The sequence below is a fragment of the Eulemur rufifrons genome, chromosome 9 (assembly GCF_041146395.1).
Source record: "Eulemur rufifrons isolate Redbay chromosome 9, OSU_ERuf_1, whole genome shotgun sequence".
NCBI lineage: Eukaryota > Metazoa > Chordata > Mammalia > Primates > Lemuridae > Eulemur > Eulemur rufifrons.
The window spans coordinates 9693524-9713821 of NC_090991.1; the positions used below are offsets into that span (position 1 = coordinate 9693524).

At 39.5% G+C, this 20298-nt stretch overlaps 1 protein-coding gene across 4 annotated transcripts in view; it reads right to left on the minus strand.

The window, feature by feature from the left end:
- The window catches only part of MYH10 (myosin heavy chain 10), a 135007-nt gene that overhangs the window by 49387 nt on the left and 65322 nt on the right, over window positions 1-20298 (minus strand). For 3 of the 4 annotated variants that reach the window (XM_069482048.1, XM_069482050.1, XM_069482049.1), the window contains 8 exons: window positions 19530-19628; window positions 17586-17729; window positions 17253-17348; window positions 15250-15368; window positions 14410-14562; window positions 11819-11992; window positions 7136-7309; window positions 6764-6878 (listed from right to left, as the gene is read on the minus strand). In XM_069482048.1, the coding sequence (XP_069338149.1) occupies window positions 6764-6878; window positions 7136-7309; window positions 11819-11992; window positions 14410-14562; window positions 15250-15368; window positions 17253-17348; window positions 17586-17729; window positions 19530-19628 (1074 nt within the window). Of the gene's footprint in view, window positions 1-2337; window positions 2401-6763; window positions 6879-7135; window positions 7310-11818; window positions 11993-14409; window positions 14563-15249; window positions 15369-17252; window positions 17349-17585; window positions 17730-19529; window positions 19629-20298 lie in introns of all 4 variants that reach the window. The other variant, XM_069482047.1, reaches the window with a different exon arrangement.

Below are 20298 nucleotides of genomic sequence, written 5' to 3' on the forward strand. Positions count from 1 at the left end.
AAGCCCTGCTGTAACTTTGAGGTTACAATCCCTCTTTGCTAGTTCGTTCTGCTTGTATCTTCCACCACTGCTTTATCTAGAAGCCCAGATTTGCCAAATACATTTGGAAGGAAACAATCCTTGAGTGTATAGCAGAAACTCGTACGACCTCCATATTCTGCCTCTAGAAATCCTGTTCCTTTCCCTTCTGCATTTGTCCTTTGATGCTTTTGGAAACCTCTCTTTACCCTAGTCTCTCATTTTTATCCTCAAAAGCCCATGCTCTTCATAATGCAATTTTCCCAACACTATGAATATACTTAGAAGCACAGGGCTCTTTTACTTTGTGTCATCTTCTTTAAAGAGCTGCTCGCTACATGTACGCATGTTGTAGGCAATCATAGTCTGGATCCCTGGAAACTCCTTCATCTACTGTCTTCCCAGAAATCACTGAAAATTTTTATTTTTAAACCCCTTACTCCTCCCTGGGGTGGTCTCTTGAATCCATAAACACATATTGCAGAGAAGAAAGATTTTGCTGCAGAATTAATATGCAACTTCAAAGACTATGTCTAGCCATGGTAGATGGATGGAAGCTCCAAGGGGAAGTAGAGAGAGAGATCCTCGATGCTTGGTTCAGCTGAGTAACTCAACCAAGGGACACCTCACAGGGAGAGACAAAACCAGGAGCATTTTCAATGCCAAGGTGAGAATGCAGTGAGGCAGATGAGCTTATTCCCTGCTCATTCATTAGAAAGAAGTCACCTAAGGGTGGTTCTGTACTGGATCCTGCTGGTACAGAAAAATATACACCCCAAAGACCCCAGTCCCACAGGATAGACAGTCTGTGCTTTAGGTGAGAAAAAGGCGATGCTGCTGCCTCTGAAAACTGGGTGTGGCATTGCCACCCACCCACCCACCCATCAATTCTCTCACTCAATGACTTATTTACGTTGTGCCTCATTTGTGCCAGATGCTGAAGAAATGACAATGAGTAAAACCAGGCACTGGCCTTGCTCTCAAAGAGCTCACAGCCTGGAATTCTCTTCAAAGATTAGAAATCCAAAAGCATTACAGGGAATCAATCTAAAGAGGGTACCCTACTTTGGGAGAAAATCCAAACGGTCAAACACTAACCTTTTAACAGTACAAGTCCCAGGCAGACCAGAGCTTATAACTACCTCCAAGTTCTCTCTCTTTCTCTCTCTCTCTCTCCTTCCTCAACATTGTCAGTTCTCCCCAAGGCCAGAGATGACTGAGATTTCTTCCTTAGGAGATCTATATAATTTTCATTTCAGCTTATGCTGTCTTTGGCATAATCTTTTCTCCCCTCCTACCCTATGCTTGCAATCTACTTCCTTCCCAGTATATGAGCTAGAGTTGATGGCAGGAATCTTGAGCTGGATTAAAATAGGCATGGTCCTTTAACATTTTTAAAAATAACTTTTGAAATGGATTTGGATCTCAGCATTATCATGTTTCAAAAATCATAAAGAAAATTTCATAAGATGAATTTGATTATCTTTGAATTTTGCTACTTGCCAATTTCATTAAACATTTGGAAGACTGGGTGGTCTTCATTTTAGACTGAGCTTTGGGGGCCCTCTAGCCATGTCTAGGTGGTATTTTAAAACAGGGCTAAGGATTCAAATAACAAAGCTCAAACATTTGGAGCTCGACTTCAGGTTTACTGTATAAATTCTGACAATACTCCACTCGTTCTTAGTTTTGACTTGCACACGTCAAGCCCTGTAGGTAGTTTCAGTGTCTCTAGTTCAAAATAAAAGGCCAAGTGGCCAGATACGCATACAAATTCCAAACAAAAGGTATATATAATGATGAGACCAACACACCTGAGATAAATAATGTAATTATTTGTTCACAAAATGTTAGTGACTAAAAAAAAAAAAAAAAGAAAACAAACAAAAACTCCTCGGAATTCCTTGGAGTTGAAAATTTAAAGGTGACTCAAAGACAAAGGAGATGTCATTTAGCAGATCAATTCCTAACAATTCCCTTAGAGGACTGTGTATCAAAATGGCACTATTGGAAAAGGTAATGATATACCTTTTAATATGCGGTGCTGTAAGTGCTATGCATAAAATAAGAAGCAATGTGTAGGCAGCAGCAATTCAATTGCTTATGCACTCAAACAGTTGCCTTGAAGTATAATAAAACTGAGCATGAAATGAAAGGTTCATGCAGACCTATGAGCAAAACAAAAACAGAAACCCCAAACCAGCCATCCCTCCCCAGCCTACCCTGCCCTCCCCGCCACCCTGCCAGCCCCCCCACATGTTTTTCCTGTGGGCTTAAAACCCTTTCATTTTGGAAGACCTACAGGCTTTATACATTCACCTGGTGGCTCATGAAGACCAGAAACACTGTCATAGAAAGAAGCTCTCTGAATATTCTGAATCTCTAAAGCAGAGAAACAGCAAAAACAGGACAGAAGAGCAAATACACAAACACTTCAGTTAGTGTGAAAGACATTTGACAGCACAAGTCAACTTTGAAATTGGGCTACAAAAGGAGCTAGTCCAGGTAGATCCCATGCAAACATTACTGCTTAGAGAATTTGCACATTTGGACAAAGTTCTTTATAAAATAAATTAATGCTGAATCCAAAGAGCATATTCCCAACTCCAGATGTGGGCATTATTATATTGTATCAATGCTAAATGACTGCCCCATGTAAATGCAGGATGATATTTAAGAATAATAAGGTACTGTTTGAGTTATCTATCATTAAAATATCTTACAATTAACAAATCAAGACAAGACTGCAGTTAAGTTCGAGCACTATGGCAAATGTAAATATTAGTGGCTTTTACTATCAAAAATTACACTGCTGTGTAATTTTACTTTCAATACAGATTTTTGGAAATATAATTTACTTTGAATACAAATTACTAAAAGGTAACTACCATTAAGGAAAACAAAATTCAAATTCTGTTGTAGCAAAAGGTTAAAATAATTTCAAATCATAAGATTACACTTATCGATCATACGATTACTCATGGAAAGATCCTAGGAGGCACATTTACATGGAAAATGCAATCTTTAGTTTTTTTCTGCATATAAGCCTTAAGAAGTGGCAAGAAGTCCTAAACTGGTAGAGAGATCCCAAAACAACATCTTTTAGCAAAAAGTAGGGCACTATGAATCTCTAGGGCAGGGCTGCCACCAATAAATCTTATTTATTCTGGTTTGGCCTTGAGAAAACTCTAAAACCCTAACCAAAACTCTATTTTAATACAAAATGTTTTACACTCAAGGTGTTGTACATTCACAGGCAAACTATATTCATATCTCATATATTCATATTCATAGATTCATGGTCATGACATTTCTGCTTTTGCATTTAAGTGGCAATAAAAAGAGTGGAAATGATGTTTTTCCATGGCTATTTTCTTTTCCTAGAGAAAAAGTTCCTCTTATCCCAAGAGATCTCTGTATCCAGAGTGAGCAGTGATAAATTCTCCACCTTAGAACATTCTTCAAACTCCTGTGCCTGCCACTGACTTTGTGTGTGAAACTCACAATCCTCAAGATCGGACAAATGTGGTACCACCTCTCTGCTGCCCCTTGCCCTGAAGAATAACATCCCCCAATAGTGAGTGACCTCCAAGATCTTCTCTGTCACTCAGACTAAACTAACTGTCCAACTAAGCTGATGGATGACAGGACTTCCTGCAGATATTATAGGAGCACTATCAGGAGAGGAAACACGTAGGATAATTCCAGAGCAGAAGCTAGCAGAGCCAAAGCAAACTTGGGGTAGATAAGATTTCTCTTAGCCTATTTTGACAAGAGTGGCCAAACCCACTCCCAAACTGCATATCTGTAGAAAGGGAAGGGTTAGAAACAGGGCCGTGCAAACACTGCATCTGTGAGATCAGAGCTACAGACTAAGTATGGACGAACAGGGCTCGCACCAGGCCTGAAGGAACTCAGCAAGGCTACGAGAGTTTCCTCTAAGCATTTCTGTAATCAAAGAAATAACTTTCCTGAAAACACAGAAAAGCAGGTAAGGAATCTCCTGACATGGTCCTACCTGTAAGATAGCTCCTCTGTTGTCTGTAATTTGCAGTGATCATTCCAGCCTCCAACCTCCACCCCTGCTTGCTAAATCTCACACCCATAAAATTTCTGACCCACTGTTGCCAAAGCCCTCCCCACCATGTGGGGATGGTGAGACCTGAAGTTAAAGGAGAAGAATGGAAACAGGAAGCCCAGGAAGCTGGGAACCAAGATAAAGACTAGCTGAGTCCTGTTACCCCGTCTGTGTAAATCCTGCTTTCTCAACTGGATTACAGACTCCTTAAGGGCAGGGGCACGTCTTTCATTGCTTCCAGAGCTCTCTCTCAGATTACCCTGGGAAGCACATACTCATAGTTGTATGAATGGGTCAAGGGCTGAACAGGTGTTTCCAACACCATTTTTGGTGAAGGAATACAAACATAAGAGTCACAAAAGGGGTTCATGTCAGAGCAAGTATGTAATAATGTCCTTTCTTATACAGTGTTCCCCAAATACCTGCTTCTCTTCAAAATGAAAAGAAAACTAGTCTTTGAGGCTTCCACAGGGAAAACTCCCCACTCCTCTGTTCCTTTCCCCAGGCATTCCCTCCACGCCCACCACCATCCTGTTTCCTCATGCTCAACTCCCAGCTGCAGGCTCTTTCACCCCAATCTATCCGACCAGCTCAGACGGTGTCACCGCCTGGGCTCACAAACGTACTGGTGCTGTTCATTCAGTGAAGTCCCAAGTGCAAACCCCACTTGGGATGGGCCATCGGTGCTCTCTAGTCTGGTCTCAGCCTACCACCCTGCCTTCTCTCAAGCCACATGGAACACTCCTCCTGAGCTGTGACCACTCTACACCCCTTCTTCCCCACGCCAACCTCACCTCTACAAATGCCAACCCTAGATACTCAACCCTAGACGAGTTAGTTCACATAAACTTTCTTACCCACAAATGCTTAAGGTGTAATCAGGCCATAAATGCTCATAAATTAGTGATGAAAACTCTGCCTGGCACTTAGTAAGTGCTCAGTAAATGTTAGCTGTCATTGTTTAATCAACAGATTATTATCCTTTAAGGACATGGAAAATTGCATCCTCCTTCGTGACATTTTACCTTAGCACCCCAGGAAAGGGCAGTCCCTGCCTCTGTTGCGCATAGTTAAAAACTCATTCTGTACCATTCACAAGGCGTTTATCACAGATACTCTGGCACTCAACAGTTTGTATGCTGATCTCACTTCCTCTGCTGTGTTCTAAGATCTTACAAGGGTGCCCAGAGGAGGGGCTGAACATGAGGTGACTTTGTAACCTATGCAGTGTCCGGCACCGTCACAACCGAAGTGATTCCTGGAGGAACGCAGACACTGAAGACTGCAGCATTACCCTCTCTCTTCCTTTGGAGGCATCTCCCACCCACGTCTCCGACTCACCAGTGGCGGTCTTTCTAGCATTGTGGACCCTGTGACAACCTGAGCTCACCTTTTCTTTCTGCTTTCATTCTAGTTTCTCACAGCCCACTCTGACACTGCCTTTAACAGGGAGAGGAAGAGCTCGTCTGTGAGGGCCCCGCGGATTCTGTTCCTGGCACTCACACAGCATCCCTCAGCTGACTAGGTCAATGGAAGTGACGCTGTCCACTCAGCTAGTTGGAAATTTTCATTAAAAGGTACAAAGATGAAAAGCTTCTGCTTTACTGGTGGGAAAGCTAACCTGCCCCCAATCCCCTCTTTTAGGTGGTCCTAGGCACACGGTCCCTTCCCAGGGCACATGCGTGCCTGCATGCAGTGCAACCCATCCCTGCAGGCTCCTCACACTCGTGTGACCTGCAAGATGTGGTTTATATGGTCACCTTTGCCCCTACTCACTTTCTCCATGTCCATTCTTTTCTTTTTGTCTCCCTCCCTTTGCCCCAATTGCCCCAATCCCGTTCTTTACTGCTTTCAGTGCTTCTCTCTTTCTAACTCTGAGAAAAGAGCTAGGTTATAAGGCTTGAGATGCTCTAGAGAAAGCAGACATGAGCCAGGTTACTGATAGGCCGAGCCTCAGGGTCAAGGCTGAGGCAAGGGCAGATCCAGGGCTAAGTCCTGCACGGCCCAAGGCTAAGCAAAGGGGTGGGACAGAGCCAGGATGAGAAGGAGCAGGGAGCTCAGCCCTAGGAGAAGACACTGGGCCCTACGCACAGATGTTTTGTTTTGCTGATATTAGTAAAATTTTCTAGTCTACAATAAAAAAAAAAAAAAAATCATCACCAAAAATTTTTATTTGAGGTTCATATAAACAAAAGACCTATGAAGACTGATGGAAATAAAAGCAACTGATCTGCATGTAGGGTGTCTGAGAATTTATTTACTGGCCACTTTGTTGGTGGGGGGCGCAGCACTGGTGCAGGATGTGGTTCAGCAGGCCTGTGCACACACGGGCAGAGGGGAACGTGCGGGGCTTCTCGGGTCTTGCGTCCCAAAGCTCTCAGATTATAACTGAGTGGGGCTGAGGCATACGTGTACTTCTTTGTGGCTCTGGGCCTAGAATGTTTCCGCACTTCCCACAGCATCTGACCAAGATGGCAGATGTCCTGTTATTCATTTCCTAACCCAAGTATTCTTAAAATGGATAAATTCTAATATAACGGCAGCCCTGCTCTAGGGAAAGATTTTAAAGTAAAAAGTATATACATATATATGTAAAAGAATCACATATAAACCTTTATTATAAAAGATTCCAGCCAAGATTAATTATAAATATAAACACTATCTTACCATCCTTCCAAAGCTCTGCCACGAATCTGTCTGAGGACTGGTGCAAAAGGGTGGCCACGTTGTCGTTCAGAGGGTCCATGTTCTTCATCAGCCACTCATCGGCCTTATAGTCCACCTGTCCCGTACCAGAGCCAAATGTGGTGAAATGGAAAACAAAATCAAACACAAAAACAAAAACCACTTTAAGCCTAACCAAAAACTTTCATAGAACAATCAAAAAAATGGGTTGTCTCAAAGATGATGCATTTGTAATATATACTATATTTAAATGTTTACAAATGTTTATCAGCACCTTTGTTACACCTTCATAAAACATAGCAAAATTTCAAACACAGCAATTATAATCAAGTTATTCAACATAAGGCCTCTTACCTTCCCTGCATAATGTATAATGCAAAAATCAGCTTTGTCTTTCAGTTGCCGAGGTTTCTGGAACTTGGAGTGGGAACCTTGCTCTTGAACCAGTTTTTCAACAAAGGTTTTATCTGTGGCTTTAGGGAACCAGCACTCTTCATCCAAAAGGGCCAGCACACCCGGCGGGTTTGCCTGATAATGAGAGGCAATGAAAATTGACAAGGTTGCATGTCACTTTAATAGCACTGGGTTCGGCAGCTTAACTTTCTATTAACTTTCTAAATGATTAGAGTTTTAGGAAGATCCATGGAAAACAAATTGCTAGGATGGAAGGTAATATCTAACCCATAACAAGTTTATAATTCAAACACTGAGATCTAAAACTGCTAAAAAAATACTGGCAAGAAAATGGATAAGTTATCTTGTAAACTTATAAATACACTATGTAAATTGTAAATTCACTAATTCCAAGTAGATGACCCCAAAAAAGCAGCAAACAAAAGAAGCCAGGAAGGAAACGGGGGATAGAGAGATGAAACTGAAGGTTTATATATAATGACTGGGTAGATAAAATTTTTTTTTTTTTGGAAGTAGGGTTTCCTTCAACCAGGGTGCAACGCACCAGGCATGTACCACCATATCTGGCTAATTTCTTAAAAAATTTATTGTAGAGACAGGGTCTCGCTATGTTGCCCAGGTTGGTCTTGAACTCCTGGCTTCAAGGAATCCTCTTGCCTTGGCCTCCCAAAGTGCTGGGACTACAAGTGTGAGCCACCACACCTAGCCAGGCTGTATAAACTATTATAAAACCTCAACTAACTGAAATGCTTCAGATATTTTATATTCTAATCAATTTAATTTTCTGTTTAAATAAACAGCTGATGATTAAATGAAACAGACAGGTGCTTATTAATTGCTTTATATATATGTTTTAACATTTTAGGTCACTTGATTATTAGTTTATTGAAAAATGGCCTAGATGGGTCAGGGTGCAAGACCCTGTCTTTACAAAAAATAAAAAAATTAGCCAGACATGGTGGTGTGCACCTGTAGGCCTAGCTACTCAGGAGGCTGAGGCAGGAGGATTGCTTGAGTCCAGGAGTTTGAAGCTGCAGTGAGCTATGATTGTGCCATTATACTCCAGCCAGGGTGACAGAGTAAGACTCTGTCTCAAAAAATAAAAAATAAAATAAAAATAAATGCCTAGATAAATCCACAGAGACAGAAGGTAGATAGATTAGTGGTGGCCGGGGTTTTGGGGGAGGGAAATGGGAGTGACTGCTAATGGGTACAAGGTTTCTTCTTTTTGGGATGACAATGTGGTAGCTATACTAAAAACCACGATTATAGCTTTAAAAGGTAGATTTTATGGAATGTGAATTATGTCTCAATTTTTTAAAAAGGCCTAGAGTTCAACATTCTCTTTGGAATGACTTCCTTTTTGGAGGTAAGTGACACATGAAAGATCTAAATAGTGATGGTCTTACTTTACAGTTTTTCTCAGTCATCATTTATCATCACACTGCAAATATGGCAAGTGTGTGATACAAGGCTAAGCTTGTACCAGTTTTAGTGCACACATACAAATCAGCTTTTGAATAAAACTCTAGGATTAGTTTTCTTCAATTCACAAGACCTTTATATTTACTAGGGAAGAGCTGGCTATATATACAAATACTATTTTAAAACTAGAACTTATAGTTAAATATAAATGAAACAATGTAATCATGTGGTCAGGAAAGGCAATGGTTGATCAGAATGTAAGCAGGTAGAAGCTGAGAGAACCTCCTGCAATCGAGATCCTTACTCCGTGACTCCTTCACCTACATGAATTTACAGGGTTTCATCTTAGCTAAAAGAAAATACTCAGAGGCAACTAGGATTAGGTAATCCTAGGGGAGCTAGGGTTTAGAGTGGCAGGTAACTCAATCCACCTCAATCATCTGACAACTCTTAGAAATGAATGTCCATATTAATATTAAGATAACTGAAATATCCATTTTTACCATAATTTTATATTTTTAATCCCTCTTAATTAAAAATTCCTAAATTCTGACATAGGATCTCAAATATCATTTTTTCTAAATGACTCAGTGATAGCATGATTATGAATATTCTATTATTGTGTCTCCTTTTTATTTTTTCCAATTTATCCTTCAAAGTCAGGATCTCTATTATCCTTTCTTCTTTCAATTAGGTATTTCTTAAGAGCTGTAAGTTTGGGAGCCTATGTTTCTGTATAATGGTCACGGGTTTTGTGAACAGCTTCTGAACTCAGAGCTCGCCGGCTGCCAGCCCACCACCAAGCTAGGCAGGGGTTGGGTTTGTGAGATGAAGTAAGCCAGGCAGTGCCACCACAGAGCATCACTTAGAGCCAAGACTACGGAACCAATGAACCAACCACTGTATTCTGTTCTGTTCTGACTTCGAGATCAAGTCCTTGAGAACCAGGGCCAGTATGGCCCCCATGGTGCCTCCAGTCTGGATTTCCAGGCTATAATTGAGGGTTTCATAAATTCTTTATATCTTAATCTTATCCTAACCCAACAACATTTACACTTAATGTCTATAAAATAACTGAAAACATAAACATCAAACCCTTTCTGCTTCATATATTTATGCAACATTTCAAATTAAGGTTGAAATGTTTAATTACTTTCCCCTATCACTTTCATTTTTAGAGTAAATTTGTTACGTGAGAGTGAAGGAAAATATTAAAAAATGGTATATAAGTTCGTGACCAGCCTGAGCAAGAGCGAGACCCCATCTCTACTAAAAATAGAAAGAAATTATATGGACAGCTAAAAATATATATAGAAAGAATTAGCCGGGCATGGTGGTGCATGCCTGTAGTCCCAGCTACTCGGGAGGCTGAGACAGGAGGATCGCTTGAGCTCAGGAGTTTGAGGTTGCTGTGAGCTAGGCTGACGCCACGGCATTCACTCTAGCCTGGGCAACAGAGTGAGACTCTGTCTCAAAAACAAAAAAAAAAAAGAAAAAAAAAGGTATATAAAGTATTTTGTCCTAGAGGGATAAAGCAAAAGAAATGCAATTAAGTAACATTAAGAAGAATTTATATTTGTAAGACTCATTTAAGGGTCACAAAACCATTAGATTTAAAAAACCTCCAAAAACATTAAAAAAAATTAGAGTTGATAATTTTCCATTTGGAAGAGTTTCAGCACAATTATTCCTACAGAGAGATTGACCTAGCAAAATGTTATGAGTTCTTGTCCATCCCAAAACATAAGTGCAGGTACATAGTCACCACATTCTTAAAATGTAGGACTTCAGTGTTACATGGATCCATATAAATGAGCACGTCAAGTAACATATCATATAGTCATCAATAGTACAATGTGACATACTCTATTTCCTTATTTATATAAATTCCCAAACACAATTTTCTTTGGATAACAAAGCAGCAATGAAATGTATTCATGTGCCCGTGTATGCGTGAAAACTAACTGGAAGTTACTACAAGTGTGACTTGAATCTTTTAAATGATGCTACAAGGTTCACAGAGGCAACTATCCTCACAGTTATAGGTAATTTGAGATTTTGCTCTAAACATGCAGCTACAGTGCCTTGAAAGGCAAAATGATTTCTTATGTATGAGCCAAATGGAAATTACTGGTTGCTTCCCTTACACCCAAATTTCTAGTGTGCTAGAACTATCTCTCTAACAGGAGTGAAAGTCTTCTAGGTTCTTCCCCTTCCTGACTTGCCAGCACTCCTTCTGACTACAGGTCCCATAACAACCAAGTTCTCTAGACATGAGACCTCCAACATCCTCAAACACAACGACACAGGTGGCAACCAGACACCGAGAAGCAAGAAAAAACTGCTTCAAAGCCTGCTGTAAGTCCTAGGAGATACTTCTGAGCTGTTGTTAAAACACACCTACTTAACTAGTGTTGGAACTTTATGTAAATTACAGGTATCAATGCTCAATTACTATGTTTTAGTTTTTACTACATTTTGGCAGATAGCAAAATAAAATAAGTGAAGCTAATATGCTAACTGCCAGGGAATGCACAGTCAAACCATCAATATTTGTTTGGGATCACATGGAGTTGAGTTTCAAAATTGAATAAGTTATACACTCAAAACTCAAAAGAGAATGAGTTCTCTATTTTTACATAACACTAAACCAGTAAGAAAATAATTTTTGATGCTTTCTAAGATTGCCATTAAAAATACATATACCAAAAGACCCCCCCAAAGCTGAAACTTCAAATTAAAAAAAAGAATCTACCAAAATAAAAACATCTTTGTACTTACAAGGGTAAGCTTTAGTTATTTGAAAAATGGATTTGCATGGCATGTCCTGTTCTCAGCTAAATGAAGTGTCCCTATATTACCGAGGAAGTGTGCCAGGTGGCTCTGTACCCTTTCATAGGTGCATGCAAACGCCACGACCACAGGGGTATCTGCAGTCTGTGTGGGCAGAGTTCACTATCCAGTGTATCCACACATACAGGGGCAGGACAAAAGCTGCAAGGAGAGCTAAAGAAGGGATTTATTGGAATACTACTGACTTTTGCATCCTGAAACTATTTTATCAGATTATCACCTTCCTAGAAAATTTAGATTAGAAAATTATTTTAATGCTAATTAGACTGGATAATTTCTGACTCAGATTATGCTATACCTGCTCGAACAGAAATTGAAAGCCAAAGAGCAAATAAACTCTCTTACTGGTCTCTCTATCAGGTCAATGCACGGCTGCAGATCTAGTCCAAAATCGATGAAGTTCCACTCAATGCCTTCACGCTGGTATTCCTCTTGCTCTAGTATAAACATGGTGTGGTTGAACAGCTGTTGCAGCTTCTCATTGGTGTAGTTGATACAAAGTTGTTCAAAGGAGTTCAGCTATAAATGTTGAAAGAATAATTTTCCAAACATGGGGAGGGGGAGGGAAAACAGGAATAATTAGCCATCTAGTTACCAAAAACAGTTCATTAAAAATTATTAATAAGGTTTGAAGTATAGTGTTGCTTTTATCTAACAATAGCAACTAAACCGAGGGGGGGTGATCTCTCAATCTCTCTCTCTGTCTCTCTCTCTCTCACACACACACACACACACACTCACACAGCCTTTTTGAAAAGGTAAAGAGAAATATTTAATAACAATACTGTATATATGGCCACATTACTGAACTGCTAAGATGAAAAAATAATAAGCTTAGTATGCTAACTGAATGTTCTACAAATGAAACAATTCAGTTCTTATTAGTGAATGGTTAAGGAATAGAAATGAAGAAATAAATGAGACACAAAGTAATAAAAACGAAGAGACTTTGGAAGGCCAGAGGCAAAGCAAGGTGAGCAGGTGGTTGGCGACCATGTCTAGGCTGGGAAAATCTAGAATGTGTGTGGCTCTGTCTCACTTTACTCTCTGCTGAGGCCACTGGCTCCAGAACAAGGTATGAAAAGAATCATCTTTAGTTCATCAGATTGCTTTTGTATGCATTCCCTTCTCTTACTCAATGTCTGAGCTTTGTCCATACCAAAAGCGATACTGCACTGCTCTCATAGAGTGAATTCAAGCATCTTTTCAAGTTAGTCATTTCTGTTCCTTCTCTGTGAACTCTGCCCATTTTTCTATTGTGTTTTAGACTGGATGAATTGATAGGTGGATGAATTCATTTTAATTAATTTTCTTAATCATCCTACACACTAGAAGTGTTCAAGTTTTCTGCCTCTACATTATTTACACAAGCAGCATATGCCCATAAATAATCGCTTTTATTATAAAAAGTGATCTTCAATTACAAAGGGTTTAATCAATCTCCAAGGAGTAGATACACAGTCTGATAAAGCTACTCCAATCTTCCTCACTTTCAGGGAGCTGTTATAGCCACTATTTTAGAATGAGGTCATGCTAGGAGAGCAGAGCAGTGTTTGCCTTGCTCAACACTGTATTCCTAGTAACTGGCACACAGAGCAAGCCACATAAATATTTGCAGACTGCCTGATTGTGCTTATTCATGCTTATATAAATGGATTTTGCTTTGCTTCAGGATTATGACATCCTATTACTATTTAACCTGGGCTCCTACATATAATGGTATTTTCTTTTAATAAGTTTCTACTTGTCTTCCATATTTAAGTTACCAACTATATTTTTAAATAATTGATTTTTAGACTGATAATGAATAGTGTAAAACTTAAAATGTACAAAGAGTTGCATTGAAACGTCAGTTTCACTTCCATCCCCTAATTGTTCTCCTTGTAGTTAACCAGTACCACCTATTTCTTGTGATCCCTCCAGAAATATTCTATGCACTCATAAATATGTGTGTGCATGAGACCTTAATTTTTAAAAATTTAACAATGTATCTTGGAGTCTTTCCATATCAGTGTATAAAGCCACCTCATTTCTTTATAATTTATAAGGGTTCATTTTAAAACAAGACAATGCAATACCGAGTAGTAGCCAATGTAACGCACTGATCACAAGAAGCATTTAATATTTGTACCTTACTATATAGTCTATCAAAGAAGATAGACAAACCATATCTATAAGAATGTAGTATATATCTGTATCTATACTTATAGAGATAAAGATATAATTTTTAGAAGACCAAAATTTTATCGACTTCTCTGCAAAACCACAGCAGGTGTGTGATCACAAACCTTTCCTGCCTTGATGGTGAGTAAATGTTTGGACAAATCTAGTCAGATCAACAATAAAACGTATTAAAATCTATTGCCAAAACCTGGTTATAAGACCTATGGAACACAGATTATCACCTTTCCACGTCTCCCTCTGACACTGCCATACCCCCAACCTCCAGGCCAAGCTGCCACCACCCTGCCCTGGTCTATGCAGTGGTCTCCTCCATGGCCTCTCCACTCTGGCCCCATATCACAACCATGTCTCCAACTCCTCTCTCCCTTCAGTCAGCCCAGCTATGTCTAGTCACACTGGCTTTCTAGCATCTTCTAACATTTGACAAATTCACTCCTACATAGGACCACTGGGCTTACTCTCATTACACCAGGAAAACGTACTGAGGCTGGCTGCTTCTCCTGCTTTGAGTGCTCCTGTTACCCTGCAGAGACACCTTCCCTGAATACGCTGTCTCAAGTTGGCCTCCCATTCTTCCTAGCTCTGCACCCTTTCACTGCGGTATTCACAAACCTGTGAGTTTAGTGATACCTGCTTATTTGCCATTTTATGTTCCTGTGCCTGGCACTGTACCTGGTACACAGTGAGCCTTAATATTTGTTAAAAGAGTAAATAAAAAGGACGAGTAGGGGAAGGGAGAGAGGGAGGAATACCTCAAAAATTTCAAAGCCAGCAATATCCAGGATTCCAATGAAAGATGCTCCCTGACGTTTGGTCCTATCCAGAGCTTTATTGATACGGTGAACGAGCCAGCGAAAGAGCCGCTCATAGGTAGCTTTTGCCAATGCTTCTACTGCAAAATCTGCCTATAATTAAACATCAACCTTTTATTCTGGGAACAAACTCGACAAAGCATTAATAGCTATTATATGGAGTTTAATATTACACAGTACTCAAAAAACCTGAAATAGCATTTACTGCTTAATCGTGTCTCAATTTTATACATCAACAGATGGTGTTATTAGTACAATTACATGAAAACTGGGCATAATCAATTTAGGGGATGGGTAAAGATGCCCAGTAAAAACAAACTGCTCCCCATGCCCCGGGGTTCTGAGCAGCATATTCTGCCTAGATAGCTCAGTTAGCATTACCTTCCAAGCTAATGTGCTTCTTAAAACAGTCCACAATTAAATGGACAAATGTGATTGATTCCTATGTTCTTACTGCTGCACGCCCAGCACAGGGACAAGGTAGCAGCAGCCCTCCTGCTGGCAAGGTGCCTGAAGCATGCAGCTTTGTCGACTGGACTATCTACCCAGGGAAAAACTGGAGAGGATATTTCAAATTTACTTTTTTTAAAAAAATTACTTTTTAAAATTTTCTGAGAAAGAAACAGTAAATACACTAAAGAAAAAAATACTTAAATAGTACCAAGAAACATCCATAAGAGAATTTTTATTGATTCCATTTGTTACATGTCAATCAGAAGGTCAAATGACCATGGCTTATCATTCAAACAAATCTATAATGACAATTAATATTAAACTTACTTGTTCTTTGGTCTGGGCTTTTTGCACGTAGTCTCGGCCGACCTTGATCCTGGGGGTAAGTATAGCCCGGGTAAACTCCATCACATTCATCCCAAGAAGATGGCAGAGCTTCTGTGCAACTAAAGTATAAAATGTCTCCTAAATACTACATTTCTACTTATAACCTAGTTACAATATAACACTTGAAAAACCTCAGTAATAATTACATTGTTTTAAGAAATAAACTAAATATAAGTCTTAAAGTTAGGTAAGTTTTAGGCCTGATAAAAAAATACCTTCCATCCTTTCAAATTAATATACGGTCATTTTTAGGCTCTAAGAGATGGCTGTCAGCATTTGCTCACCTTGTATTTTATTTTATTTTTTATTTTTTTAGAGATGGGGTCTCACTACGTTGCCCAGGCTGGAGGGCAGTGGCTATTCACAGGCATGATCCCACTACTGATCAGCACAGGAGTGTTGACCTGCTTCAATTCTGACCTGGGCCGATTCACTCCTCCTTAGGCAACCTCGTGGTCCCCCGCTCTCGGCAGGTCACCATATTGATGACAAACTTAGTGCAGACACCCAGCTGGCATAGAGCACTACAGCCCAGAACTCCTGAGCTAAAGTGATCCTCCTGCCTCAGCCTACTGAGTAGCTGGGATTACAGGTGCATACCACACCGGGCCACCTTGACTTTTGGAAGAGTGACCTAATTCTCTTTTATCTCTCGGTCATTTTAAGATTTCAAAGCCAAGCTATACTAATACCTGCCCTACTCTAAATCTTCAATTGCTCTACTTTAAGTCTTATTTAACCACATGAAAGCCATATGGAGAACACAGGCCCACATGCCAATCAAACTACTTTGATTAAATGATACACGTAATGGTCTTAGAAGTCAAAAGCTCTAAGATGATGTGCCACAGCTTGGTCAGAAAATGGTGCCCATGATGCAGCAGGGGAGGCAGGTACCTTAGAAGAGCCAAACAGAATTAAGTTGTTATCAAGTGTCACACTGTTTATACAGAAGGACTGTTTCAAGGGAGAAAATGTGACTTTATGTCTGCCTTCACTGGCCGCTGTGGATTGTGGATACCCCTGTGAGGCAAGATAATTTATTCAAGTAATCAAGCATTCTAGGCAATATAGAGATTCCTCATCTTTCTTCTTGTTTCCAGACCATTGGGAGCAAACTGACAGCTCGCAAGGCTTGCAAACATTTATTTTTGGTTTACAAACTGTTATTCCTGACCAGTGCAAATTTAAATCCATTTTCAACATTAAAAATAGGAAATTTTCATATTAAAATCTAGATTTCCATCTTCCTTTGAAAAATCAGTTATATTTGGCCACACGGAGCCTATGATTCTGCCAAGGTCAAACCTGGCTGGAACTCAGCAGCTGCAACTCCCTCTTGGGTGAGCCGTGTGGACTCCTGCAGCTCAGCTCTCCTCTCCCCAGATCCTAATGTCTCCCCCACGCCAAGGCAGAGGAGCCCCTGCCACTTTCCATCCTGCACCGTGTCCTCTGCCCTCATTTATGGAATCACGTAGGCCTTCATGTAGACATGTGAGACCACACTCTTCTTTTTTTTTTTTTTGAGACAGAGTCTCACTCTGTTGCCCTGGCTAGAGTGCCATGGCGTCAGCCTCGCTCACAGCAACCTCAAATTTCTGGGCTCAAGCAATCCTCCTGCCTCAGCCTCCCGAGTAGCTGGGACTACAGGCACGCGCCACCATGCCCAGGTAATTTTTTCTATATATTTCTAGTTGTCCAGCTAATTTCGGGGTCTCGCTCTTGCTCAGCTGGTCTCGAACTCCTGAGCTCAAACAATTCTCCCGCCTCAGCCTCCCAGAGTGCTAGGATTACAGGCGTGAGCCACCGCGCCCGGCCCACACTCTACTCTTGAGAATCCCCTGGGGGAATGCTTCAGAGGTGCATTTATGCTTGCACTGTAACATGTTCTTGGAGAACAAAAGCCATCAAAAGAGAAATAAAGTCAGTAATCATCAGTTTACCTGTATTTTCTGGCATGGAAGCTTGATCAGTATTTCTCTCCTTTTTGAAGGAAATATTTCCAAACTGTAGCACTGAAGATACTACTTTAAGCATTGCTTCATATTAATAAAAAGAAAAAGAAATTGCATCAAAATGCAGCAGAGACATATTCTAATTTATTTTGTGCTAAAAATTAGCTATATAAAACTTTTCAGTAAGCTATGTCGCAGGATTTCATAAAAGTATAGGCAGTTCTCATTAGTTTCCCAATCATTTTCTAGTTGAGGTTATTAACCCCCAATTTATAAGACTTATTAAGAAGAGTATCAGAACCTTAGAGAAATCTCACATACACAGAATCTCTTCATGAGAGAAGCCCATTATGTGCATTGCTTCCATAGTCTCCTGAAAGTTATCTTTGTCTTGCTGCCCAGGAATAGGAATATAGCCATTGGAGAGAAATCTGTAGTTATTAAATCCTTCAAGGAGCAAATCGGCTAAAAAGAAATATAATGGAATAAAATTTAATGAACACTCATAAACAGACTAAAGCACACCCACATTCACACTGCAGATATCACAGGAAATTAGGAGTTCACCATCGAACCCATCACCAGCACATACTTTTTCTTTCTTTGTATATTCATGTAAACACAAAAACATATACAAATTTCCATTATTTGTACTAATGAAGGAAAATGATGATGTGAACAATGCAAAAAAAAAAAAAACCTCAACAGGAGTTTTTGGGATGGTAGTTTGTACAATATTCTACTTGAAACTGAATAGATGGGAAATGATGTAAATTTGCCAAGTAACTAAACTTTATTATTTTCAGCTTTAAATGTTTTAGCCATCTTTTGAAGGACAGCTTTTAAATTCACATTCTAAATCCTTGTCTTAGCAAGTAGTTTACAGCAAACATTATGGGGTCAATATGAAAACTACCATGGACATCAGATAAAGATATGGATGTAGGAGGTGTAAGATGTGGACCAAGCAAGTCTCGAGCCCAGTGAAGGCCCTGAAATACTTTGTCCAAGCCAGACTGTTTGATGGCTAACTTGCCTTTAGACAGGATATTACACTGGATACCCCCATTGACTACTTTTACTATAGGGGCCACAAATTAAAGAGAACTTACTCTATGAAAAAAAAATGTGCTCTTGAGAGCAGAATGTTTCTTAGGGGGGCTCAAAATAGACAGAACTATGTATCCCTATAACAGACGTGCGAATGTGTTTGTGACTTGCTTTGCTTTGTGACTGGCTCTCTTGTTCCACAGAGAATTTTTGCTGGTTGCCCCGTCCTCTAATTCTCATCTACATCACATTTAACATCTACTGGGTACCGCCTTCTGCTTTCCTTTTTCATCCCCTTTCAACACTTTGATCATATCTTTTTGATTCCTTCCTACTGCAGTTATTGCCAGTCTGAAAGCCTAAGGGTTTTCTTCTCTTAGGCATTGCATACTGCATGACCTTGAATTTTTAGTCACTCCTTGGCAAGTATTTATTTGTTTCTTATTTTTTTCCCTGTAGATCTTTCCTTAATTAACTTTGGGTTCAATGCTTTCACAAATGTCTGTGTTTAACAAAAGCCTAGACCTCAGATAAGAAAAGTTACCATATAGTACTGTACATGTGTCTACTGTGATAGCTAGATAATATATATGATAATTGCACAGAAACAACACTGACTTTGACACTCAGAAGGTCTGGAAAGTTGTACATCTTCTCCTCTCCCTCATATTATTTCTGACCCAGCAAAATTCTGACCCAGCAAAATTCTGACCCAGACGAGAACTCTATTTTTGACCCTGCCCAGCCCTAAGCTTCTAGTCTTTGTGATTCATGACAACAAATAAATAAATATCCACCATAAGCTCTCTCTAGTACTAGTAAAAACATAACATATATATTTCAGTTAAATCTAGGAATAGAAATATTTATTCTACTTAATTTTATTAAGAAATTTATTTTTCCTTATTTTTTAATAAGTGTTGAAACAAAATTATATAAATAGGTATCATTTTTCTTCTGATTTATACTTTTTTTAATAAGAAATATAAAAGTACAAAAGGTAATATAACAATATCCATATACTTGCCACTTAAAGTACTTACCCCATGGCATGGAAGTTCAATTTCATTTTGATTTTCATGATTTAACCAGCTAGAAATTTGGTGTGTATATATATAAAAAATTGTTTCCTGAAATTATTCTCCCTCTCAAAAAAATTTAGTATTAAAAAAGATATTCAAGTGAATATAAAATAGTAAAAAGTTTTTAACTTACACTTTAGGTGTTCTCCTGCTCCAGATAACAACTGGTAAAAGATATGAAAGGTACGCTCATCTTTTGCTTGACGAACGGCACGAGACTTTTCCAGAAGGTCTGAGCAAAGACGGTTAAGAACTAAATTACTTAAAACAAGGTCTTCTTTTAGTGTCTATACAAATGTAATTTATAAAAAGTTTTCTTTCTGTGATATGTATCAACTATCCTGCAAAGAACCATTCTAAATGATTGTATTCTGTATGTGAAAAAAGAAAACATATGCAATTAATGTTTCTCACTAATCTTCCAGAATCACTGGATTGAGAGGGAACTTAAGGTTTACAGAGTGCTTCCCTCACCCCACCCCACCCCACCCCTAACTTGGATTACATTCAAAGAACACTGCACCCTACAAGGAACTGTAAGAAGCTATTAAGAATGAAGTACAGTCGTTTAAAGGAGAAGCCCTGTAATACCAGAATTACTATCACAATTTTACAAATAAGGAAACCAAGGCACAAAGAAATTAGTCACAGTGACATAGTTAAGAAGTAGTAGAGCTGGGAATCAAAACTTGGCTTGACTCCCAAATGCATGAGCTGGATCACTAGGACACAACATCCCCCTTTATTGCAAGCTGCTCACATGCTAGGTGCCAGCCCCTTGTGTGACTTTTCCAAATGCCTTTCCAAATGATGGGATTAACCATGGCCTTCCCTTCGCTGCTCTGAAGAACCCACTCAGTTCCTGCACTTCATACTACTGCACATATGATTGCATTTTAGGT